General features: G+C 45.7%; 1 protein-coding gene across 2 annotated transcripts in view; it reads left to right on the top strand.

Annotated features, from left to right (window-relative positions):
- Nucleotides 1–14,242, top strand: part of LOC147622582 (poly(A)-specific ribonuclease PARN-like) — a 36,146-nt gene extending 21,904 nt beyond the window's left edge. The window contains exons 2-8 of one of the 2 annotated variants that reach the window (XM_086822107.1): nucleotides 10,570–10,700; nucleotides 10,828–11,201; nucleotides 12,229–12,348; nucleotides 12,572–12,689; nucleotides 12,782–13,067; nucleotides 13,165–13,388; nucleotides 13,586–14,242. In XM_086822107.1, coding sequence (XP_086678233.1) covers nucleotides 10,570–10,700; nucleotides 10,828–11,201; nucleotides 12,229–12,348; nucleotides 12,572–12,689; nucleotides 12,782–13,067; nucleotides 13,165–13,388; nucleotides 13,586–13,665 — 1,333 coding nt within the window. In that variant the 3' untranslated portion in view covers nucleotides 13,666–14,242. Of the gene's footprint in view, nucleotides 1–10,569; nucleotides 10,701–10,827; nucleotides 11,202–12,228; nucleotides 12,349–12,550; nucleotides 12,690–12,781; nucleotides 13,068–13,164; nucleotides 13,389–13,585 lie in introns of both variants that reach the window. The other variant, XM_086822106.1, reaches the window with a different exon arrangement.
- Nucleotides 14,243–20,185: the final 5,943 nt, after the last annotated feature.

Below are 20,185 nucleotides of genomic sequence, written 5' to 3'. Positions count from 1 at the left end.
CCGGATGCTGAGCAAACTCCAAGAAGCCAGAGACGTCATCCTCGATCAAAGATGAAAGACTGCAGAAACAGGTACCAAGAAAGCTCCACAAGCAATCTCCTCAGTAACTCAGCTACAAAAGCAATAGAACAAGCTGCCAGGTACACCGCTCCTCTGGAAGAAAACAACCATATAGGCTGCGACGTGCTGCTCCAAATAATGGTTCCAAACCCAAGTGTAAGAACACTCCCCGAAGTCGAATGTCGTGTATCTAGCCTGGAGAAGGTATGAAAAACCTCAAAACCAACCAAGATCAGATCCTATATATAATCAATCCTGGGAGAAGCAAATTGCTCCTCACTGGAACCCTCAAAAGAAATAGAGTCAATCTGCTCCAACTCTGTACAAAGAGTAGCCAAATGTTGTACAAAAGCATCCTCTGAAAAGGTCGGCATCGCAAGATGTAAAGACTCTGTAGAAAAGATGGGGTCCATCTGCCCAAACTCTATAACATGAGTTGCCCAATGCTGTACATAAGTACACGCCACTGAGGTGGGCATCGCAAGATGAAAGGACTCCACATCTCCCTCTAAAAAAAGATATTGTCGGATTGATATAAGCCCAACCTGATTCTGATCCAAATCCAAAAAACTCTGGAAGTACCACTGTGCCGCAGGCACGGTTAGCAACCACAGATCCAAAGCATCCCACTGGGTCCAAAAAACCATCCTCCAAAACAACAAGCCAGCAGAACTGGCAGGGGGAGGGGCATCCTCAGAAGCATCACAAAGAGAGGCAGAGGAGGACTCCTCACAATGAGGAAGGAAAGCAGGAATATAAATTGCAGTGACATAGTCACCAGAAACGTCTCGGGGTTTTTGACGTTTCGGGGTTTTTGGGGTTTCGGGGCAAAACGTTTCGGCCTTCGGCTAAGAAACGCCAAGGTTTCGGTTTTTTTTTCTATATAATTTTGCATTGCTAAAGTTCCAAACAATAGGAACTTTTAACATTTTGAGAAACTTTTTTTTTTGAGAAACCAAAAAAATTAGGAGTTCCTGAAATGTTTCGAAACGTTTCTTGCGTTTCGGGGTTTCTCACTTCAGAAACGCGTTTTCATGTGACTATGTGCAGTGATAACAAAGTCCTCAAAAGCATCACAGATAGCAGAAGATTGTTCCAGAGGAAGAACAAGATCCCAAGAATCAGCAACAAATAAAGGATCCATGTGAAAGGATCACACCGCAAAGGGCAAAACACCCTCCTTGTTCTGCAAATACTGCAAAGAACACAAGCTCGGACAAAATAAACTCTGCTCAGGATCTCTGAAAAGATCACTGCTCTCCTCCAGAAACTGTTAACTCCTGTCACAAAAGAAAGTCTCCACAGAAACAAAGCAGCAGATCCTCAAGTGAAGTAGCTGGAGAAAGGCCCCCTCTGAGTGTAGAAAACTCGTGTGGGAAGCAAAACGCAGCCAAAACACTGCTATCCAGCAAAAAAAATAGCACTCCATTGCCAACAGAAGGCAAGGAACATGTAGAAACCGGGAAACCGTGTAGGCCAGGAACAAAACACAGATATAGATGCTCCAAAATCAGCAAAAAGCTGACTGAAATCTGAAATTCAGAATCTTCCTCAAGTACCAAACTGCCTGCAGAGTCCAAAGCCACAATCCAAACAAGAAACCCCCTTTGCAAGTGATCTGTATCCACTGGAGAAGAAAACGCAGCCAAACAAGGGCTACAAACCTGAAAATTCAGGTCACTTAGTGTCCACTCCTCCTATGATGAAAAGTGCTGAAGAGATGGTACCTTCGGGTCCAATAGATGAAGCCCAGGTGAAGGTAGAGCTACCAACAAGATCGGTTCAGAAAAACGCAGCAACCATGGCTGCAAATCTGAAAACGTAGAGGTATAAGGGGCTGTAGAATAGGCTGAATATGGAAACGCTGAAGCCTCAGATCAAGAACTGCTGCAGAGAACAATCAGGGTGGGGGGGAGGGATGGCACAAGATAACCAGAAGGTCAAGGCAAAAGGGAGCCCAAAGAGCTCCAAGATCAGGGCTGGGAAAGCAAGCTCAAACAGGCCAAAAACGCAGCCTGTTTGGGACAGCTATGTTGCTGTCCAGTCCTGAAAAAAAACACCTGAGAACCCCTGGAAGGTGCCACCAAGAAGGGCAGGTATGCTGTCCAGAAAAATGCCCCTGTCAGGCTGCCTAGAAGCTGCAAACTGACACCCTGAAGAGAGGAACTGTAGCCCACTGAAGTGGTGATGATCCAGCCCTTGAAAATCTGAAACGCAAGCTTCAACTGGAGAAAAAACGCAGATCTGCACATGGGCAGAAAAACGCAGAACTGAAGTGGTAGAGGAGGGAGCGTCCAACGCTGAAAATCGCCGGCGCTCTGATACCATGATAGAATGTGCAGCGGAAGAAGGGAAAGTGGAAACACAGGAGAGAGAGTGAGAGAGAAAGATGAAGAGGAAACATAGGTGAGAACCTGCTCTCAATATCATCACCAAAAGGAATACATGTCCCGAGCAAGAGGGGAGAACCTCGTAAGTGAGGGACTGCAGCTAGACAATCTAGACAAGCAATGCTAAGCAGTGAAATATGAGGGAGGCATGCCGGCTATATATACCTCTACATGAAGGCAGCCGACTGGAGCTAAAATACCTACACGACTGGGAAAATACCCAGGACTCCATAAAATGGGTAAAAATATGGGAAAATATATGTGAGGGGTGACCAGCCCCTCAGACTAACATGGTCAGCCCTAGAGGCTAAAATAGGAAGCTAGCAAGTAGGGGATGATGTCTTACAAGAAAGAGCATCACAGGTTGTAGGCCCAAAGCACAAACTATAGAAGGTTGGAAACAGTTGATTATTGCTGAAAATGAGAAAGAGGGAAGCCCGTAGGTGCTTACAAGCATAAGAGACTTGTCACGTGCATCCAGCACTTGGATGCCACGTAGACATATCTGTACAGAAGGTGCAGGACATGGGATGGTAAACTGGTCCCATGTGAGCCCAGTCCGGGACGAGTCAGCTAGGGATCCATCCCAGTCGTCCGAGGTCAGGTGTGCATTGTCCTGCACAGGAGTCCAAGGTCATGTGTGCACTGTCCTGCACATGAAATAGTGCCAGTCCGCGCTGTGAGTCTCCCTCTGGAATGATGACAGTGATTCTGTGTATCTGGTATGGTACTGGATGCCAGATCATTGTGTAGATAGTTAGGGTTTACTTTTAGAAAAAGGGGTCAGCCCATAGGTCTACCCCGATCTTTGTGTGGGCATGGGGATAGTGTGAAACCACCCCCATGAGGGCCAAGAAGGCCCTGGCTCAACCCACCAGCCATGGAGGGGCTGTTGGACAGCTCTAGAGGCATGCCAGGGGCAGCCGACTGCACGTCAAGTATTCTGATGGCTGTAGGGCAAGTATGGGGCAGCCCATACAGGCTGCCCAGCCCCCAAATTGCATGCGAAACAGTGCCCAGTCCTCTGTTTTCAGGCGCCTAGTGTCCAGCCCTCAAGGGAAGAAAAGCGCAGATTTTACTTGAATTAATTCAGCATTTAATGCTGAATATCCAGTCGTGGGACAAAATATAGCTGGCTGCCTAGATATAATGCTGGCCGATTGCTTATTAGAAGTAGTATAAATAGGAGAGCTATAAACCATTTGTGTTATCTCATAATTCACCAAGAGCTAAGGCAATCAAGGGCCAGGACAGCCAAGGACTTGCTAACGCAAAGGGGTGAAGGACTGTAGGTCAAGGGCAGAGTTATCTCAGCCAAGAAAGGTCAAGTTTTCCTGTATTTTCTTTTCAGATTTACATCATTCTAATAAAGCAAATACACCATTCGTGGTGGGGGCCCTACAGAGGGTATTCGGGACCCAATACTGTGTCCTCTCCTCTCTCCCTCTCTCTCTCTCTCTCTCTATTTTCTGCACATCTTCATTCAGTTTTGTGCATTAATTTTCGCGAAAAGTGTGCTGATTTCTGAGCATTGAAGTTACCGATCTCCCCCGAAGCTTCCGCATGTTACAAGACTGTTGCTACAGCCAATGACCTCTAGCAGATATGCAAGAATGAGATAAAAACTGAGGGGAAGGGTAAGCACCCTTATATATCCCTCGTGAGAGCTGGTCGGCCAGTTGTCCTGTAGCATAAAAATGCTATAAAATGCCTAAAAATGGTAGAAAAGTCCCAAATAATATCTACTAAAATATGCAAATGCAGGGTCTCATAAAATGACCAGTACAAGCATGAAAAGGTGTATGTAGACCCTCTGTAGATGATATATATTCCAACATGGTGTTCTCGTTTGAACTTGGTTTTGAGATGTGCATTATCCGAGGTTATCCATGATAAGAGTGCTTAGTTCTACGATTGTTTGACACTAGAAGTATTTTCTGAATCCCCAAGGTAGTACGATGAATTGTCCAATCCTGATGCTGATTGATGTGACTAACCACGACAATTGTCCTCGGGATTTCAGGTTGTCCGATTCCTACGAATTGGATTGAGGAGTTGCTTGTGTTCCTCATGACCTTGATTGGTTGTGATTTTGTCTTTTGTTCAACAGAGATAGTTGTGTTAGACGTGTAAATGTGACATTGGAGTGAGTTGTCCAATTAGACTTTCCCCCATTCATTTCCAAGAATCGAAATGTTTGAGGGGGGGAGTATGTTACATACCTGATGCTAACCGCAAGGTTAGTCAACCTAATCTTGGGTTGGGGGACTGTGAAGATTAGCGTAGCAGGCTGATTGCTTGGGCTAGGGTGTAAATTAAAGTTACCCATAAGCTATAGCTATTTATAGGTCAATAGTGCCTATATAAATGGGGTGAGCCTATTGATTGCCGTAGGATGACAGAGGCTTGTGCCTAGGCGTGGGACACAGTCCACTTTGAGCCTTAGCCCTTGTGCTCGGGGGTTTGTTGATGTAGACCTACATTTGGGTGGTGAGCGAGCCTGCATGACCCCTAACTTGGAAGTAGTCATATTTGTCTAGTGTTTAGGAGATCTAGGGACTTAACAAGTTCACATAAACTTTGGGTGCACTAGTGTAGTAGAAAGCCACATCCATCCGTTTGTATTCTCTGTTAGCACTTTCATCCCCAGTTTCTGCTCTGTATGGTGCCCATTTGGTCCCCTTTTGCATGGCCCTTGTTTGTGGGCTGGCCACCCCTTTTTTAGTATTTTTCTGGGATTTTTCCCAGCCTTTCTGGCATTTTTCTAGGGAGCCATGTCCAACAGCTCCAGTCGGCCTGTTTCCATGCTCCAGTCGGCCAGCTCTTCCCCACTATAAATAGTGGGTGCTGGCCTCTCATTTTTCATAGAGTCTTGTAGTTATTTGCTCCCTCACTTATGAGACTATCACTGTCTCTTGCTTGGGACTGTTTTGGTTCAGTATATTCAGCATAGTTTGCTCCATATCTCTCTCTCTCTTGCACTCTCTGTTCAGCACATTCTAGTGCCACTCTGCTTCCGCTCTGTGCACTCTTTCATGGTATCATCGCTCTAGGTTAGCAACCTTTCTGCTGCCCCAGTTCAGCCCTGTTTTCAGCACTTCTCCTCTGCGTTTTCTTCCAGATCCATAGCTTTTTGCTGCTGCGTTTTCTGGACAGCACTCTGCTGGTCGGTTCCTCTTCAGATTGGCTTCACCGATTCAGCCGTCTGGCTCTTGGAGATCAGTGTTTCATTGCCCACTTGGAGATTGGACTGCAGGCGGCCTGTTTTCTACAGGACAGCACTTCTTCATTGCTGCGTTTTTCCTCTCCAGTGGTTCTTTCCCTTTGCAGAGGGGGCTTGTGGTGTTGCAGGCTTTGGTGGCACACTTGGTACCTGTGGAGGACACTTTTTTTCAGAGATTGTGCATTTCTTGAGATTGAGCCCAAGCTCTTGTGATGGCTGCTCCCACTTCTCTTCATATGTTTGCAGAGTCTGCCAAGTTGGATGGTTCCAACTACACCCTATGGAAGGTGAAGGTGAAATCGGCCTTGCGTGGCGTGGATCTCTGGGATTGGCTTGTTACACCAGCCAATGCCACCCCTCCCACCCTTGCTTCCGGTGGTGTGACTCAGGCACATATTGATATTTGGCAGTCGAATGATCGACGTGTTTTTTTCCTTTCTGATGTTGAACTGTCAGGATGCTGTTCTCTCTCATGTGCGTACAGCTGATGCTGCACATGAAGTTTGGAAGGCTTTTGCAGATCTCTATGAGATTAAGTCTCCGGGTCGGATTTTGGCATTGGAAAAGCAACTTATGAACTTATCAGTTTCTGCGTTTCCATCTTTATCTGCTTTCATCTCGAAGATGAAAGATCTCCGGGACGAGCTTGCTGTTTGTGGCAAGGACATCTCCACAGAGGATATGGCTATTCGGCTGCTCTCCAAACTTCCAGAGAGGTTTGATGCATACTTTCAGTCTCTGGTTTCTTCTCCTCGTCCTGTTCCAGTTACTTGGGAGGATGTTCTCCCCTCCATTATGCAGATAGAGTCTCGCTTTGAGGAGCGGACTGGCACCTCCGGTGGCCCTGATGGAGCTTTGGCAGCACGAGATAAAGGGAAGTCTCAACAAAAGAAAGGTAAAGGGGGTTCTGACAAGAACTCCAAGGATTCCGATAAGGATAAAGACAACAAATCTTCAAAGAATAAAGACATTGAATGTCACTATTGCGGCAAGAAGGGCCACAAGTCACCCCAATGTCACAAGAAGAAGCGTGATGAAGCAGCAAAGAACTCTTCCTCAACGGCGGTGTCTCAACCCAAGAAGGATGATGGAATACTTCTCTTAGCAGGTACTCGGCGTATACTTGCTCTTGTGACTTCTCAGTCACGGTCTTGGATTGTTGATAGCGGTGCTACTGCTCATATGACACCCCATCGAGATTGGTTCGAGGACTTCACTGCCAGATCAGGCGAGATCACTCTGGGTGATTCTTCTTCTGTGCCAGTGCATGGTCATGGCACTATCCCCATCTTCCGTTCTGAAGAGGACAAGAGGTACTTCTCTGACGTTCTGTATATTCCAGATTTGGCTTTTAACCTTTTGTCAGTGAGTGCTCTTACAGCTCAGGGTGCGGAGGTGATCTTTTCTCGTTATGAGATTACCATTCGTGATAAAGCGACTGGTAGCATCTTGGCTCAGGGAGTCCAAGATAGTGGTCTCTACAAACTGACCGCTCTGCTTTCTTCTGGTGCTTCTTCTGCTCTTTGGCATGCTCGGTTTGGCCATTTGAGCTATCAGCTTCTGCAGCGAGCTTCGAAGGATGGGTTGGTTGATGGATTACCAACCATCAAGGCTCCGTCTTCTCCTTGTTCCTCTTGTTTGCAGGGGAAGCAGCACCGAGCCACCTTTCCGAAGGAGGCGACACACAGATCTTCGACATCACTTGCTCTCATTCATGCAGACTTGTGTGGTCCTATGAGTACCGCGTCTTTGAGTAAGGCGTTGTACATGCTCGTGATGGTGGATGATTTTACCAGATATACTTGGGTTTTCTTTCTGAAGACCAAGGATGAGACTTTTCATCACTTCTGTGATTGGAAAGCCGAGGTGGAAAAAGAGACCGGTCACTCGGTCAAGGCTCTCAGGACCGATGGAGGGGGTGAGTTTACATCCCAGGAGTTTAAGCAATATTGCAAGACACATGGCATTCGGAGACAGCTTACTACAGCATATACTCCATCTCAGAATGGAGTTGCCGAGAGGAAGAATAGGACCATTATGGAGATGGCCCGTGCTATGCTTGAGCATTCTTCATTACCTCGACGTTTCTGGGCTGAGGCGGCTTCCACTGCTGTCTACATTCAGAATAGGTCTCCTACTGCTGCTCTTCCCGACAAAACTCCATATGAGGCTTTCCATGGTGAGAAGCCCTCTGTTGTTCATTTCCGGATATTTGGATGTACCGCGTATGTTCATGTGCCTAAGGAGCACCGCTCCAAGTTGGACTCGAAGTCTCAGCGCATGACTTTTCTCGGATACAGCACTGTGTCCAAGGCATATCGTCTTTATGATCCTCAAGCCGGTAAAGTTATTGTGAGCCGTGATGTGGTGTTCGACGAGACTCCTACATCTTCAGAGGGGGGTGGTGAGCTTGGTGAGCTTCTTCTTCCTGCACCTCCTTCTCCTCCTCCTACTCATCCTCCTGCTCCCGCTGTTACTGTCACACCTCCAGCTGAGGATTCTCAGTCAGATGATGATGACCCTGCTCCTCCTCCGGCGAGTTCGAGCAGATCTGTACCTGGTTGGTATTATCAGACAGTTCGTGACTCTGGGTTACGTGAGCTTCCTTCTGCTCCTCCGCCTGGTTCTCTTCGGCGTTCTTCCAGAGTTACAGGGAAACAAATTCATGAGGGCAACATGTTTGTTAATTATGCTCTTATGTCTACAATCATTAATGGTCCTTCTGATCCCACTTCTGTAGACGAGGCTCTTTCACATGAGTCTTGGCGTCATGCTATGCAGACAGAGCTGGATGCTATCGAACGGAATGGCACTTGGATTTTGGTGCCTCGGCCTCTGCAGCGTAAGGTGATTGGTGTGCGTTGGATTTTCAAATCAAAGTTCCGAGCTGATGGCAGCTTGGACAAGCACAAGGCGAGGTTGGTTGCCAAGGGTTATGCTCAGCGCCCCGGTGTCGACTTCGATGAGACTTTCGCTCCAACGGCCCGAATGACTACCATTCGCACCGTTCTTGCACTTGCAGGACATCATAGATGGCCCGTTTTCCAGATGGACGTCAAGTCGGCTTTCTTGAATGGAGAGCTTACACAGGAGGTTTATGTTGATCAGCCGCCAGGATTTGTTGTTCCGGGCAAACAGGATCATGTGTACCGGCTGAAGAAGGCTTTATATGGTCTAAAGCAGGCTCCGCGGGCTTGGTACCAGCGGATTGATGAGTTCTTTCAGAAGCTCGGCCTGCGCCGCTCTCATGCAGATTCGAACCTTTATATCCTCCTTGAGAGGGGGTTGATTGTTATCATTGTGGTCTATGTTGATGACCTCATCTTTACAGGTTCTTATTCTGTGCGGATCCGTTCTGTTATGGATGCTTTGGAGACAGAGTTTGAGATGACGGATCTGGGCCTCTTGCACTATTTTCTTGGCTTTGAGATTTGGCAGACCTCGAAGGGCATTTTCTTCTCTCAGCAGAAGTACACTCGGGAGATTCTCGACAGATTTCAGATGACTGGGTGCAAACCAGTATCTTCTCCTTTGGATATTGGTGAGAAGCTTTCTTCACTTGATGCTTCTCCAGGGACTGATCAGGGACAGTATCGGGTTCTCGTCGGTTGTTTGGTATGGTTGACCTACTCCCGATTGGACATATGCTTCGCAGTCAGTTTATTGAGTTCCTTCTCATCCAAACCCCGTCAGCAGCATTGGCGGTGTGCTCTCAGAGTTCTTCGGTACTTACGTGGCACTCTGGATTTTGGCATCTTTTATGGCCAAGGACGCACTCTTGTTGGATGGTCTGACTCAGACTGGGCTGGAGATCCAGATACACGGCGTTCGACCACTGGTTGTGTTTTTTCACTTGGGTCTGGAGCCATTTCTTGGAGCAGTAAAAAGCAGCCTACTGTGGCGCTTTCTTCTACCGAGGCGGAGTACCGTGCAGTTTGCTATGCTGCATGTGAGGCGATATGGTTGCGGAGATTATTGGAGGAGCTTGGCTGTCCTCCTACCGGATCTACTCTTCTTTGGTGTGACAATCAGAGTTGCATCGCCATCGCCAAGAACCCTGTGTTTCATGCTCGTACGAAACACATTGAGATTCAGTATCACTATGTTCGTGAACGGGTTCTTGCTGGAGATTTGCGTTTGGAGTATTGTCCTTCCGCGGAGAATGCTGCAGATTTGTTCACCAAGCCGGTTTCTCAGGCTTCCTTGGCTCCTCATCTTCGGATTCTCGGAGTTTGTTCAGCATCTGGTGCTGAGAGGGGGTGTTAGCACTTTCATCCCCAGTTTCTGCTCTGTATGGTGCCCATTTGGTCCCCTTTTGCATGGCCCTTGTTTGTGGGCTGGCCACCCCTTTTTTAGTATTTTTCTGGGATTTTTCCCAGCCTTTCTGGCATTTTTCTAGGGAGCCATGTCCAACAGCTCCAGTCGGCCTGTTTCCATGCTCCAGTCGGCCAGCTCTTCCCCACTATAAATAGTGGGTGCTGGCCTCTCATTTTTCATAGAGTCTTGTAGTTATTTGCTCCCTCACTTATGAGACTATCACTGTCTCTTGCTTGGGACTGTTTTGGTTCAGTATATTCAGCATAGTTTGCTCCATATCTCTCTCTCTCTTGCACTCTCTGTTCAGCACATTCTAGTGCCACTCTGCTTCCGCTCTGTGCACTCTTTCATTCTCTTCTTTACTGGAAGGCCAAGCAAGTAGGTGGATTCTTTTGTTTAAGGCTCCAAAATGTGGAGTGTTTCTTCAATCTCTTACCGTAATCTTGGATTTTTCTGTTTTCTTTTTTTTGTTTAAGTTAATCTCTCTCTCTCTCTCTCTCTCTCTCTCTCTCTCTCTCATTAGCAAATATAAAAAAATGTATATTCTCCTGAAAAGTTTTTTTTTTGGGGTGTCAAAAGGTACAACTTCTATGTGTTCCCTCGAAACGAACTCTCTCTTGATCTACCCACTGCAACTTTCTCTTGCGAGGCATCTGCTTTGGAGTTCTTGGCATCTCATGGATTTGATTTCAACTTGTGCATACAGGATGGTAAGCTTTATGCTATATTTTGGCTTCTCTTGTGTTTTAATCACTCATTATAGTCTATTTTTAGAAATTGTGTTCATTCGTTCCATCCCTTTTTGCACACCATTGAAAATTCTTCCATGCTTTGCAGGTTTATCGTATTTATCAAAGACACAGGAAGCTGAAGCAAGGCTACGGCTGGTCAATGAACACACTCCTTTCAAAGTGAAGAGCTGTGGATGTAGTAGAAGTTTAACCAGCACGTCAGATGTTGTGTTTTCTCAGCGTCTGCGTGTTGACTTGGAGAAGTGGCATAACAAGATAAAAAGCTGCATTGTGGATTGGAGCTCTCTTGGCAATGAAAACCTTGATTCGATAAATATAGTGGCAGATATTTCGGCATATAAGTCAGTGAAAGGATGTCAAATCAAAGATTTCATGGTCCCACGTAGTGGTGTATTCAGCAAACGTCCATCTTTCACCCTTCAGTTGGAGAATCACCATCAAGTTTGTCTTGCACAAGGGGTGATTTCCTATCCACAAGCAATCAATTCAATTCTTTAAAGCATACTTTAATATAACCTCAAGTCTGTCTTGCACAAGGGGTGATTTTCTATCCACAAGCAATCACTTTAATTCTTTAGAACATACTCTTATATAGCCTCCTTGGCTTATTTGCAGCTAGAACATATTCTTATATAGCCTCCTTGGCTTATTTGCAACCTTTATTGTCTGATTTTAAGGGACCTTAGCCCACAGGGTGGAATGAAAGGCCGTCTGGTGTCCTTGGCTTATTTGCAACCTTTATTGTCTGATTTTAAGGGACCTTAGCCCACAGGGCTGGATTGAAAGGCTGTCTTTACAGCTGAATTAGGGGTTGTTCCTGCCAGCCCCAAGTGCACATACCTGGGTGCTACAGTCTGCTTGACCTTGTCAGTGCCTGATGCCAGTCATTCTCAGCATGTTCATTCTCATAGGCGGGTGCCTCTTGACCTGTTATTGGCGTGCCCTTAGTCTATCCCATGCTAACCCTAACCTAACCTACGAACACTTAGTGACCCTGTCCCCAGAATTGAGGGCTCACTATGGTCTCATGGTCTTTCTACCCTTCTCTGCCTATGTCTATCCTGTACATGTCCTCAAGTCACCCTAGCGCATGCCTATGTCTACCCTCTACATGTCCTCAAGTCACCCTGGCACATGCTCGCAAACTTGGTGTTTACTTTCACAAAAACAGGTTGGTTAGTTCTTGAATTACATGTTTAATGGGCTTGGCTTATTTCTTCTGTTACATGTCCACTATTTATGGGAGTCTTTTAAGTGCCACTGCGTAATTAGGGAACCTAAAGGGTGCTTGAGGCGGGCGATGCGAAACTTTGAAGAGGAAATGCTAAGGGGGATGCCCAAGGCATTTCCTCTTCACATTGCTCGCCTCAAGCCCTTGAATCCTGTAAAATACAGGACATGTAACGGCTGCCTGCTTTTACAACACAAATAAGATAGCCTGATTTTGTGCTGTTGCGTAACTGCTTAAGTGAACAATCTTATGCAGGTGGTTGACACACATTTCAAGGACCTTGTTCCCATTGTAAGGAGTGATTGTGCGTCTGGTGAAAGTCACGAGATCAGGATCATCTTCACGAAGTCAAAAGATGACTTGGATATATTAAAGGTCAGTGCATGAACGTCACCTCTACTACAGGGTGTGATGCATGAGACTCGAGTACTTCTAACAGTGGTGGCTAGTATTTTTTCAGGCGTAATGAGAGGTTTTTGTGATGAGCTTTGTTATAGGTGTGTGGTTTTGGAGCCCTAGAAGTAGCGGGGCATTACATATAGCTATGATTAAAGCTTTCTTCTGGTTCTTCTTCAAGAGCTTTGCACTGTCTATGCAGAACGAATTGGAACAGGGATGTGAATGGGCTAAGATCAATGAGGCGATTGGTTTCCGCCATGTCGTGGATGCAATCGTGTCATCACGAAAGCCTCTTGTTGGGCATAATTGTGCGCTTGGTAATGCTCCTTATACTCGTTATCCTTTGGTTTTTTCTGTAAATAGGGTGTCTCAAGACTTCTCATCTAATTTTGGTTTCAAATGGGTGCAGATTTAGCCCACATACATAGCAAGTTTATCTCACCACTGCCTTCCTCTACCGAAGAATTTTCAGCATCTCTTTTAGCTCACTTCCCATCCATTGTAGATACCAAATATCTGATGAAGTGTGAGCCAAGCCTCCGAGCATCATGGACACGGAGGCATACTTCGTTGAATGCTGTTTACTCTCATATATGCAAACCAAAGGATGTTAAGGTCGGGGCTGCAAGATTTGCCCGAAGTGCCAATCAGCTTTCTCATAAAGCTCATATAGACATCATGGCTGGGTTCAAGAGGTTGGTCGGCTTCCTTTCTCTAATGACAGGTCTCCTGTGTTCACAATCTCAGGAGTGGTTAATCTTTTGTAGCTAAGGGTAAGGTGGTACATTGCAGGTATCAAGACACTGACAGTAGATTACTACACGAGGCTGGCTATGATGCATTTATGACTGGATCTGTATTTGCTCAAATCTGTCGTCAACTGCATGTTGATGTGAAGTGTCTTCAATCGTATGTCCATGACAACTCTGAAGCTCCTGCAATCACAGAGTATATGAACTTCTTGAATCTTGGATATGCAATATTGAATTTGAGCACAGGAAAACAAAAAGACACAGGTAATTTATCACGCTACTACAATGCTTTTCTGTTGTGTGTGTGGGGGCATGAGAGTGTATGTGCACGGGCGTGTGCTGCATGGGCATGTATTGTGCATGTGTGGGCGTGTGCCCCAATGTCCTTACCTGTCAATAGGGATTTCAGTTATTTGATCTCGTGGACTCGTATACCTTTAATGTTTGATTGCTATTAGCAGGTGGTGGTGAGAGCAAGGGCTCCAATCAGAATCCATCATCCCAAGCACGAATAGAACAACTATGTTGTGCTGAAGCTTAAGTGAAGTATTTCAGTATGTGGAGTATCAAGAGTCATCTCCCTTCATAATGCCTTGCTAGGTAGAAGCATCATGCATGCAACTCAGGTGCTTGCAGAGGGCATTAGCATCATCACTGTTATTTGCAAGGAAGATGTATCAAGAGTCATCCCCCTCCATACATATGCCTTGCTAGGTAGGAGCATCATGCATGCAACTCAGGTGCCTGCAGAGGGCATAACGTCATCACCTGTCTGCACCATCACAGTTTATTTGCAAGGAAGATGTATCAATTTTGATGGGCAAACGACCGAAACGCGAACCAGAGTAGGCATCGCAGCTCATTTGTAGTATACATGAATATCCCCCCCCTCTCAAAAAAGGTTATGGGGTCTGAAGTCATAGTGAATTAGGTGAGATAACCACATGGGCAGGAGCCTGCCGCCAACGTACAATGAAGCTGAATGCAGTCAATCAACCTCTCTAGAGGCTCAAGGTCTCTTCCTGAAATTTTTGAAGGTTTATCTCAATCTGGCCAGCCCCCCTTGTAGTAGCTCTTTTAATTTCACATTATTTGAAAATCGACTTGTTTTTGGTGGAGTTTTCAGCTATTTTTCAATGCCGATCACCACTTAGTTTTTTTAAAGCGGCTTACACGTATAATTGATTGCACATTGCATCTTGTCACAATCTAAGGACCTTTACCTTTTGTCCTTGCTGTTGTGAGTTTACCATACTGAGGTATTAGCAATAGGACATGGAGGGAGTACAATCTCGACTTCATGAGAATCTGCTCAAAAAGCTATACTGTGACTGAAGACCACATGCCATATCATTTATACAGCACCCAAGAGTAAGTGCATGCTTTTTGGAGGAGAGATCTACTTTCCTAGACATGATCATAGAAATAATTACATTCATACTCACATTTTATACACAACCAACTGTGCTATTCTTCTGTTAATTCTTGGAGATAAAGGGCAATCTGAGCCATGCTGAAGTCTATCTTTGATAGGAATCTTTGGCCGCCATAGTTAAAAAGAGAATAATTTTGAAGAACCAGCATTATTGAAATATTGAATGCTACTTTGTTAAGGCTTGACATCTGAAGTTCTAGTATAGATGAAAAATATCAGTTGTTGGGCATGGGTAAACATGTCAAATGCCTTCTAATGTGCATGAATTTCTATAAATCTAAAATTTCTAATAAGCCTATCGATTTCGAGAAGAGTATATTTCTAATAAATCTATAATTTTACCTTTTTTTTTCACATGGCAAGCCAAAAGAAGTTACTATACGTTTGTACTTTAATTACTTTCATAGTGCTATAGCACCAAAGGTTTACAAGGCTAATATGAAACCAGTTCAATTCCTACTTGATTGATGGAGACTCACCTTGTCCCATAAATGAAAATGGGTGGCTCACATGTGCCACTCATGTCCCACATGGACAGGGGGGTTACGTAGGCCCTCGACAATAGGAGCTTGGGATTCTATGGTCTCATGCACCCTCGGAGTCACTTGAGAGAGATCCCAATTCGTTGTGAGAGCCAAACACCCCAGCCCCTAGAGATCTAAACCCTCCACCTGAGAGAGTTGCGAATCGATGACATACATTGGAGATATGGACCATAGGAGGTGGACTTCATCACAACTATGCGTTCTATCATGGAGGAGGATGGCACTATTATTGGGATGAGAACACCACACAGCTGGTTGGGTTGATCACATTTCTCACGTGCATCCCGCACTTGGATGCCACGTAGACATATCTGTACAGAAGGTGCAGGACTTGGGATGGTGAACTGGTCCCATGTGAGCCCAGTCCGGGACGAGTCAGCCAGGGATCCATCTCAGTCGTCCGAGGTCAGGTGTGCATTGTCCTACACATGAGTCCAAGGTCAGGTGTGCACTGTCCTGCACATGAAACAGTGCCAGTCCGCGTTGTGTCTCTCCCTCTGGAATGATGTCAGTGATTCTCTGTATCTGGTATGGTACCAGATGCCAGATCATTGAGTAGTTAGTTAGGGTTTGCTTTTAGAACAAGGGGCCAGTCCATAGGGCTACCCTGGGTCTTTGTGTGGGCATGGGGATAGTGTGAAACCACCCCCATGAGGGCCAGGAAGGCCTTGGCTGAACCCACCAGCCATGGAGGGGCTGTAGGACAGCCCTAGGGGAAGGCTAAGGGCAAACACTCGGGAGATACAGTCTTTGTATGGCTATAGGGTAGGTATGGGGCAGCCCATACAGGCTGCCCAGCCCCTACACTGTTTGCAAAACAGTATCCAGCCCATCTTGAATCAGGCGCATGATGCCCAACCATCTAGGGAATGATGCGTAGCATTTTATGGGATTTTTTTCAGCATTTAATGTTGCATTTACAGTCGTGGGACATTTTGTGGCTGGCCGTCTGGTTTAGAACTGGTCGACTGCTATTACTGGAGTAGTATAAAAGGGTGAGCCCACAATCCCATTAGTTCATCTCATTTCTCACCAAGAGCTCAAGCATAAAAGGGCTAGACAAGCCAAGAAGGTGCTAAGCAAAGGGGTGAAGGACTGTAGGTCAAGGACAGGGATTTTCTCAGCCAAGAAAGGTCAAGGATTTCTGTGTTTTCTTTTAGATTCACATCATTCTAATAAAGCAAATACACCATCCGTGGTGGGGGCCCTACAGAGGGTATTTGGGACCCAATATTGTGTCCTCTCCATCTCTACATCAGTTGATCGAGGCCTCGGACCAGCGACAGCTTGGCAGACTACTACTAGAGCTTCATAGTTCTCGAGAGAGACTCCTCCAGACACCCACTCCCACTAGGGGTGGGAGACATTCCCAGCTCACAGATTTCTTCCAGAGAGCTATGCCAGTGTCAACTGATGTACCACGTGGGGTGACCGCACAGAGCAGAGGAATTGAGAGCCAGGAGGAGACCTAGACAGACTGGACATAGAGCACCCCGACTCCGTCACCGAGAGATAGCAGCTATCCGAATGAGACACCAGATGGAGACACAGGAGAGGCTAGCTCGCTTTCATTCAGACTCAGGGTACATGTTCATGCCATTCACAGCCTCAGCATCGGCGATGTATGATATCTTATATCTCTCTTATGGCACTGGATGGAGTTAGACATAGATCTGCATAGCATGCTTGTACTACCCCTTCAGCATATAGAGATGCATCTTGCCTTAGCACTCCATCCACATCCCCACCCCCCTTATATTGTTTGTATATGCCTCCACCGATCCATGATGATTCACAGTTGTATCCAGACACATGCACACTTTTTCTTTTGTTTCTTTTCTTCCGATGACCGGAAGAACACAGTTGTATTATTTTTTGTCTCATAGGCTGACTTTGGCCTCTCGTAGACGTTAATATATCTTTCTCTCTCTCTCTCTCTCTCTCTCTCTCTCTCTCTCTTTTGCACATCTTCATTCAGTTTGTGCGTTAATTCCGTCATGAAAAGAGTGCTGATTTCTGAGCTTTGAAGTTACCGATCTTCTTCGAAGCTTTCGCATGTTACAGTGGTATGAGAGCCTACTTCAAGTGCAAGGATTCAACAAAGAAACCATAATTTTTTCTTGCTCGTGTGGTTGGTTTTCAGACGTCGGTGGACTACCTTTTTTGGAGTGACTCCTGTCCCTCGAAGGACGTTTGGTTTTCAGCCTCCGGACGTCTCCCACACAGATAGTGGATGGTCAGATTGCGTTCCGGAAAGGAAGTGCATTTGTCTGTTATGGCGAGCTTCGACGACGAGAGAGACCAAGAACCATGGGACCAAAGTGCACCAGGCAGCCAAGCTAGGGCACCAGGCTTGAGTGTTACAGATATGTTCCAGCAGATGATGCGAGCAATCGCAGACCAGACAACCAAGTTGGACGAGCAGAAGGCGCAGATCTTGGCTCTGGAAGAGCGTACCCGTTCTCCAGCGTTGCGTTTTTCGTCTCCTCCTCCCTCTCCTTCTGTATCCCAGATTCCAGATCCTCGACACAGGGACCCTTTTGCGGGGTCACAGACGCAGCCGAGCTCTTTGCTCGAGTTGCAGATGCGTGCATTGGAGATCCGACAACGTGAAGAGACGAAGCCATGCGACGCGTGGATTACGAGCGTTACCTAGCAGCGTTGGACGCCAGATTGACACTGGCGGCGCCCTCAAATCATTTTCGTGAGAAAATGAATTTCAGTAAGTATAATGGTAAACTCGATCCCACAACTCTCTATTCATAGTTGCATCAATTTGAAGCTTACTTTGCCGTAGTTAGAAAAACAGATATTGACAGAGTGATCTTAGCCAGTTGGTACTTGGAAGGTGAGGCCATTCCTTGGTGGACTCGGTGGGCTCATGCCCACACCAGATTAGGTATGGCAGCTTATGTGTGGGACGAGTTTGTCCGCGACCTTAAGCAGCGGTTTCTACCGCCCCACTCCCTTGAGCGACTCGAAGACGAGTTCAGGGGAGCGCGTCAAAACGCACAACCAGTCCTTCAGTTTGCCAATAGAATTTCGATTTTATGTCTGCAATTAGGCTTATCTGATTCAGACAAGAAAGGGCAGTTTTTGTATGGCGTTGACACGTAAATCCAATGGGAGGTGCGTATGTTTAGGCCAGCCACCTTTGAAGACGCACTCTCGCTTGCGCAGAGTGCAGAAATGAAACATAATGGTGGCAAGCCCAAGACTTCCCAGCCGGCTTCTCCCAGTGCTACCGCCTCGAGGGAAAAAGGCCAGAACTAGACGGGGTCTTCCCCAGGACGACAGAGCCCAAGAGCCTCTGGCTCCAAGAACTCGAACAATGCGTCTAAGCTTACTCTAGAGACCAGAAAGCGGAGGCAGGCAAGACAGGTGGCAAGTTAAGTGATGAGGAGCTTTCTCAGTAAAAGAAGGAGGGTAGATGTTTTTTTGGCATACAAAAGGATATACTTCTCGGGATTGTCCTATAAGAAGCCTCCAAAACCCGCCGTCGCTGCCTCCACAGCTTCCGTGGTGAGCTCTCCCACACATACCCCAGCGGCTACCCCTAGTTCTTTAAACCCTGGAGCTTCAGTTGGAGCAATTATTAGCCTGGAGCTCGAAGATAAGCAGAAGGGCTGTTGAAATATACAAGTGAATAGGGTGTGTGCGGGAACAAGCCCTTGGCAAGAGGCTATAAAAAAGAATCTGTAAATGTGAGAGAACCTGTAAAAAGGTGAGAAGAATCTACTGGGAGAGAATAAAGGGTAGCATGAGAAGATTTAGGAAGTGTGGAGATATTCTGGGAAAAGTGAAGAGGTGGAGAGAATCAAGCAAAAGAGGTGGAGTGAATCAAGGAGAAATCAGTGGGATTTGATGCTTGGATGTAAACTCTATAAATTGAGGCATTGGTCTAATGAGAATTTGCTGGTTTTTGATTATGCATGCCTAAATTAATCTATTCGTTATTTACTCACTAATCACGTCTTAATTATTTACTAATCACTTTGTTAATGATGTTGATTCTAGTATTTGATCCACCATAGCTTATCACATTGCTCTAATTTCAACATGGTATCAGAGCCATGCCTAGAATCCATCAAGTTTATGAGCCCATTATCTAGTTAATTAGGATTAGTAGATAATTAGAAAATAATCAAATTTTTAGTTATTTTTCAACTAGCCTCTGTACCCCCAGCTGGTGGAGGAGCTCTATCTCCTTGCACACTCAACCATTGCCCAAGCCCTTTTAGATACTCATAGTAGACTCAAGGGGCTACACACAGCCCAAGGGATTTGAGCCAATTTAGCGCAGAACGTCGGCGGCGGCAGCGATTTGCAGGCGCATTTTTTTCTGAGAAAATTTGACATTCCAGCTGCTCCAAATCAAATTGGTCTAATTCCTCATAGCTCCAGGGGTTTTCAAGCATGCTCTACAAGCTGGTGAAGTCAGAATTCAATTTGATCAAGTCTACAGTGAGATCCAAGCTCTTCATCAAATCTGCAGGTGACTTTGGTAAAACAAAGATTAAGCATTCAATATTTGGTCAAATCTTGTGTTTCTTGGCTTAATCCTCTGCTAGACTAATTGCTATTGATGGCCTTGAAAGCATTTGAGCTCATTTAAAGTCTAAGGTCCCAGATCTGGGCTCCCCGCATACTCTGTTTTTTGCACACAAAATAGAGGATTAATTTGCTAATCAGTGATTAATCAGTACTAATCACTGTATTTTGGTGCAATTGAGGGTTCAAATTATCCATTAGGTATCGGATACAGATCCTTATAACTTCAGATTGCAATTTGGAGTTGGTTTGATACTCCAACCATTCTGTACAAATTGGTTACCCTTGATTTAATGTAAAATTATGCTGATAAATTTATGGTAATCATCATTTTGTATTCAACCCTTGGTTAATACCTGCAAATCACACTCAAATTCAAGATTATTCACAGCCAGAGTTGCATTTGGGAATGTGCATAAGAATGAATGCTATATGCATTATGTATTGGGCACATTACATCAGTGTAAAAATGGGATTAGACACTGCCCTTGTCCAGAATAAGGCAAGAGGTAAGACCTCCCGCATAGATT

This window comes from Cibotium barometz, chromosome 28 (genome assembly GCF_041138505.1).
Source record: "Cibotium barometz isolate CiBa-2024 chromosome 28, ASM4113850v1, whole genome shotgun sequence".
NCBI lineage: Eukaryota > Viridiplantae > Streptophyta > Polypodiopsida > Cyatheales > Cibotiaceae > Cibotium > Cibotium barometz.
This window is presented reverse-complemented; position numbering and strand designations above follow the sequence as displayed.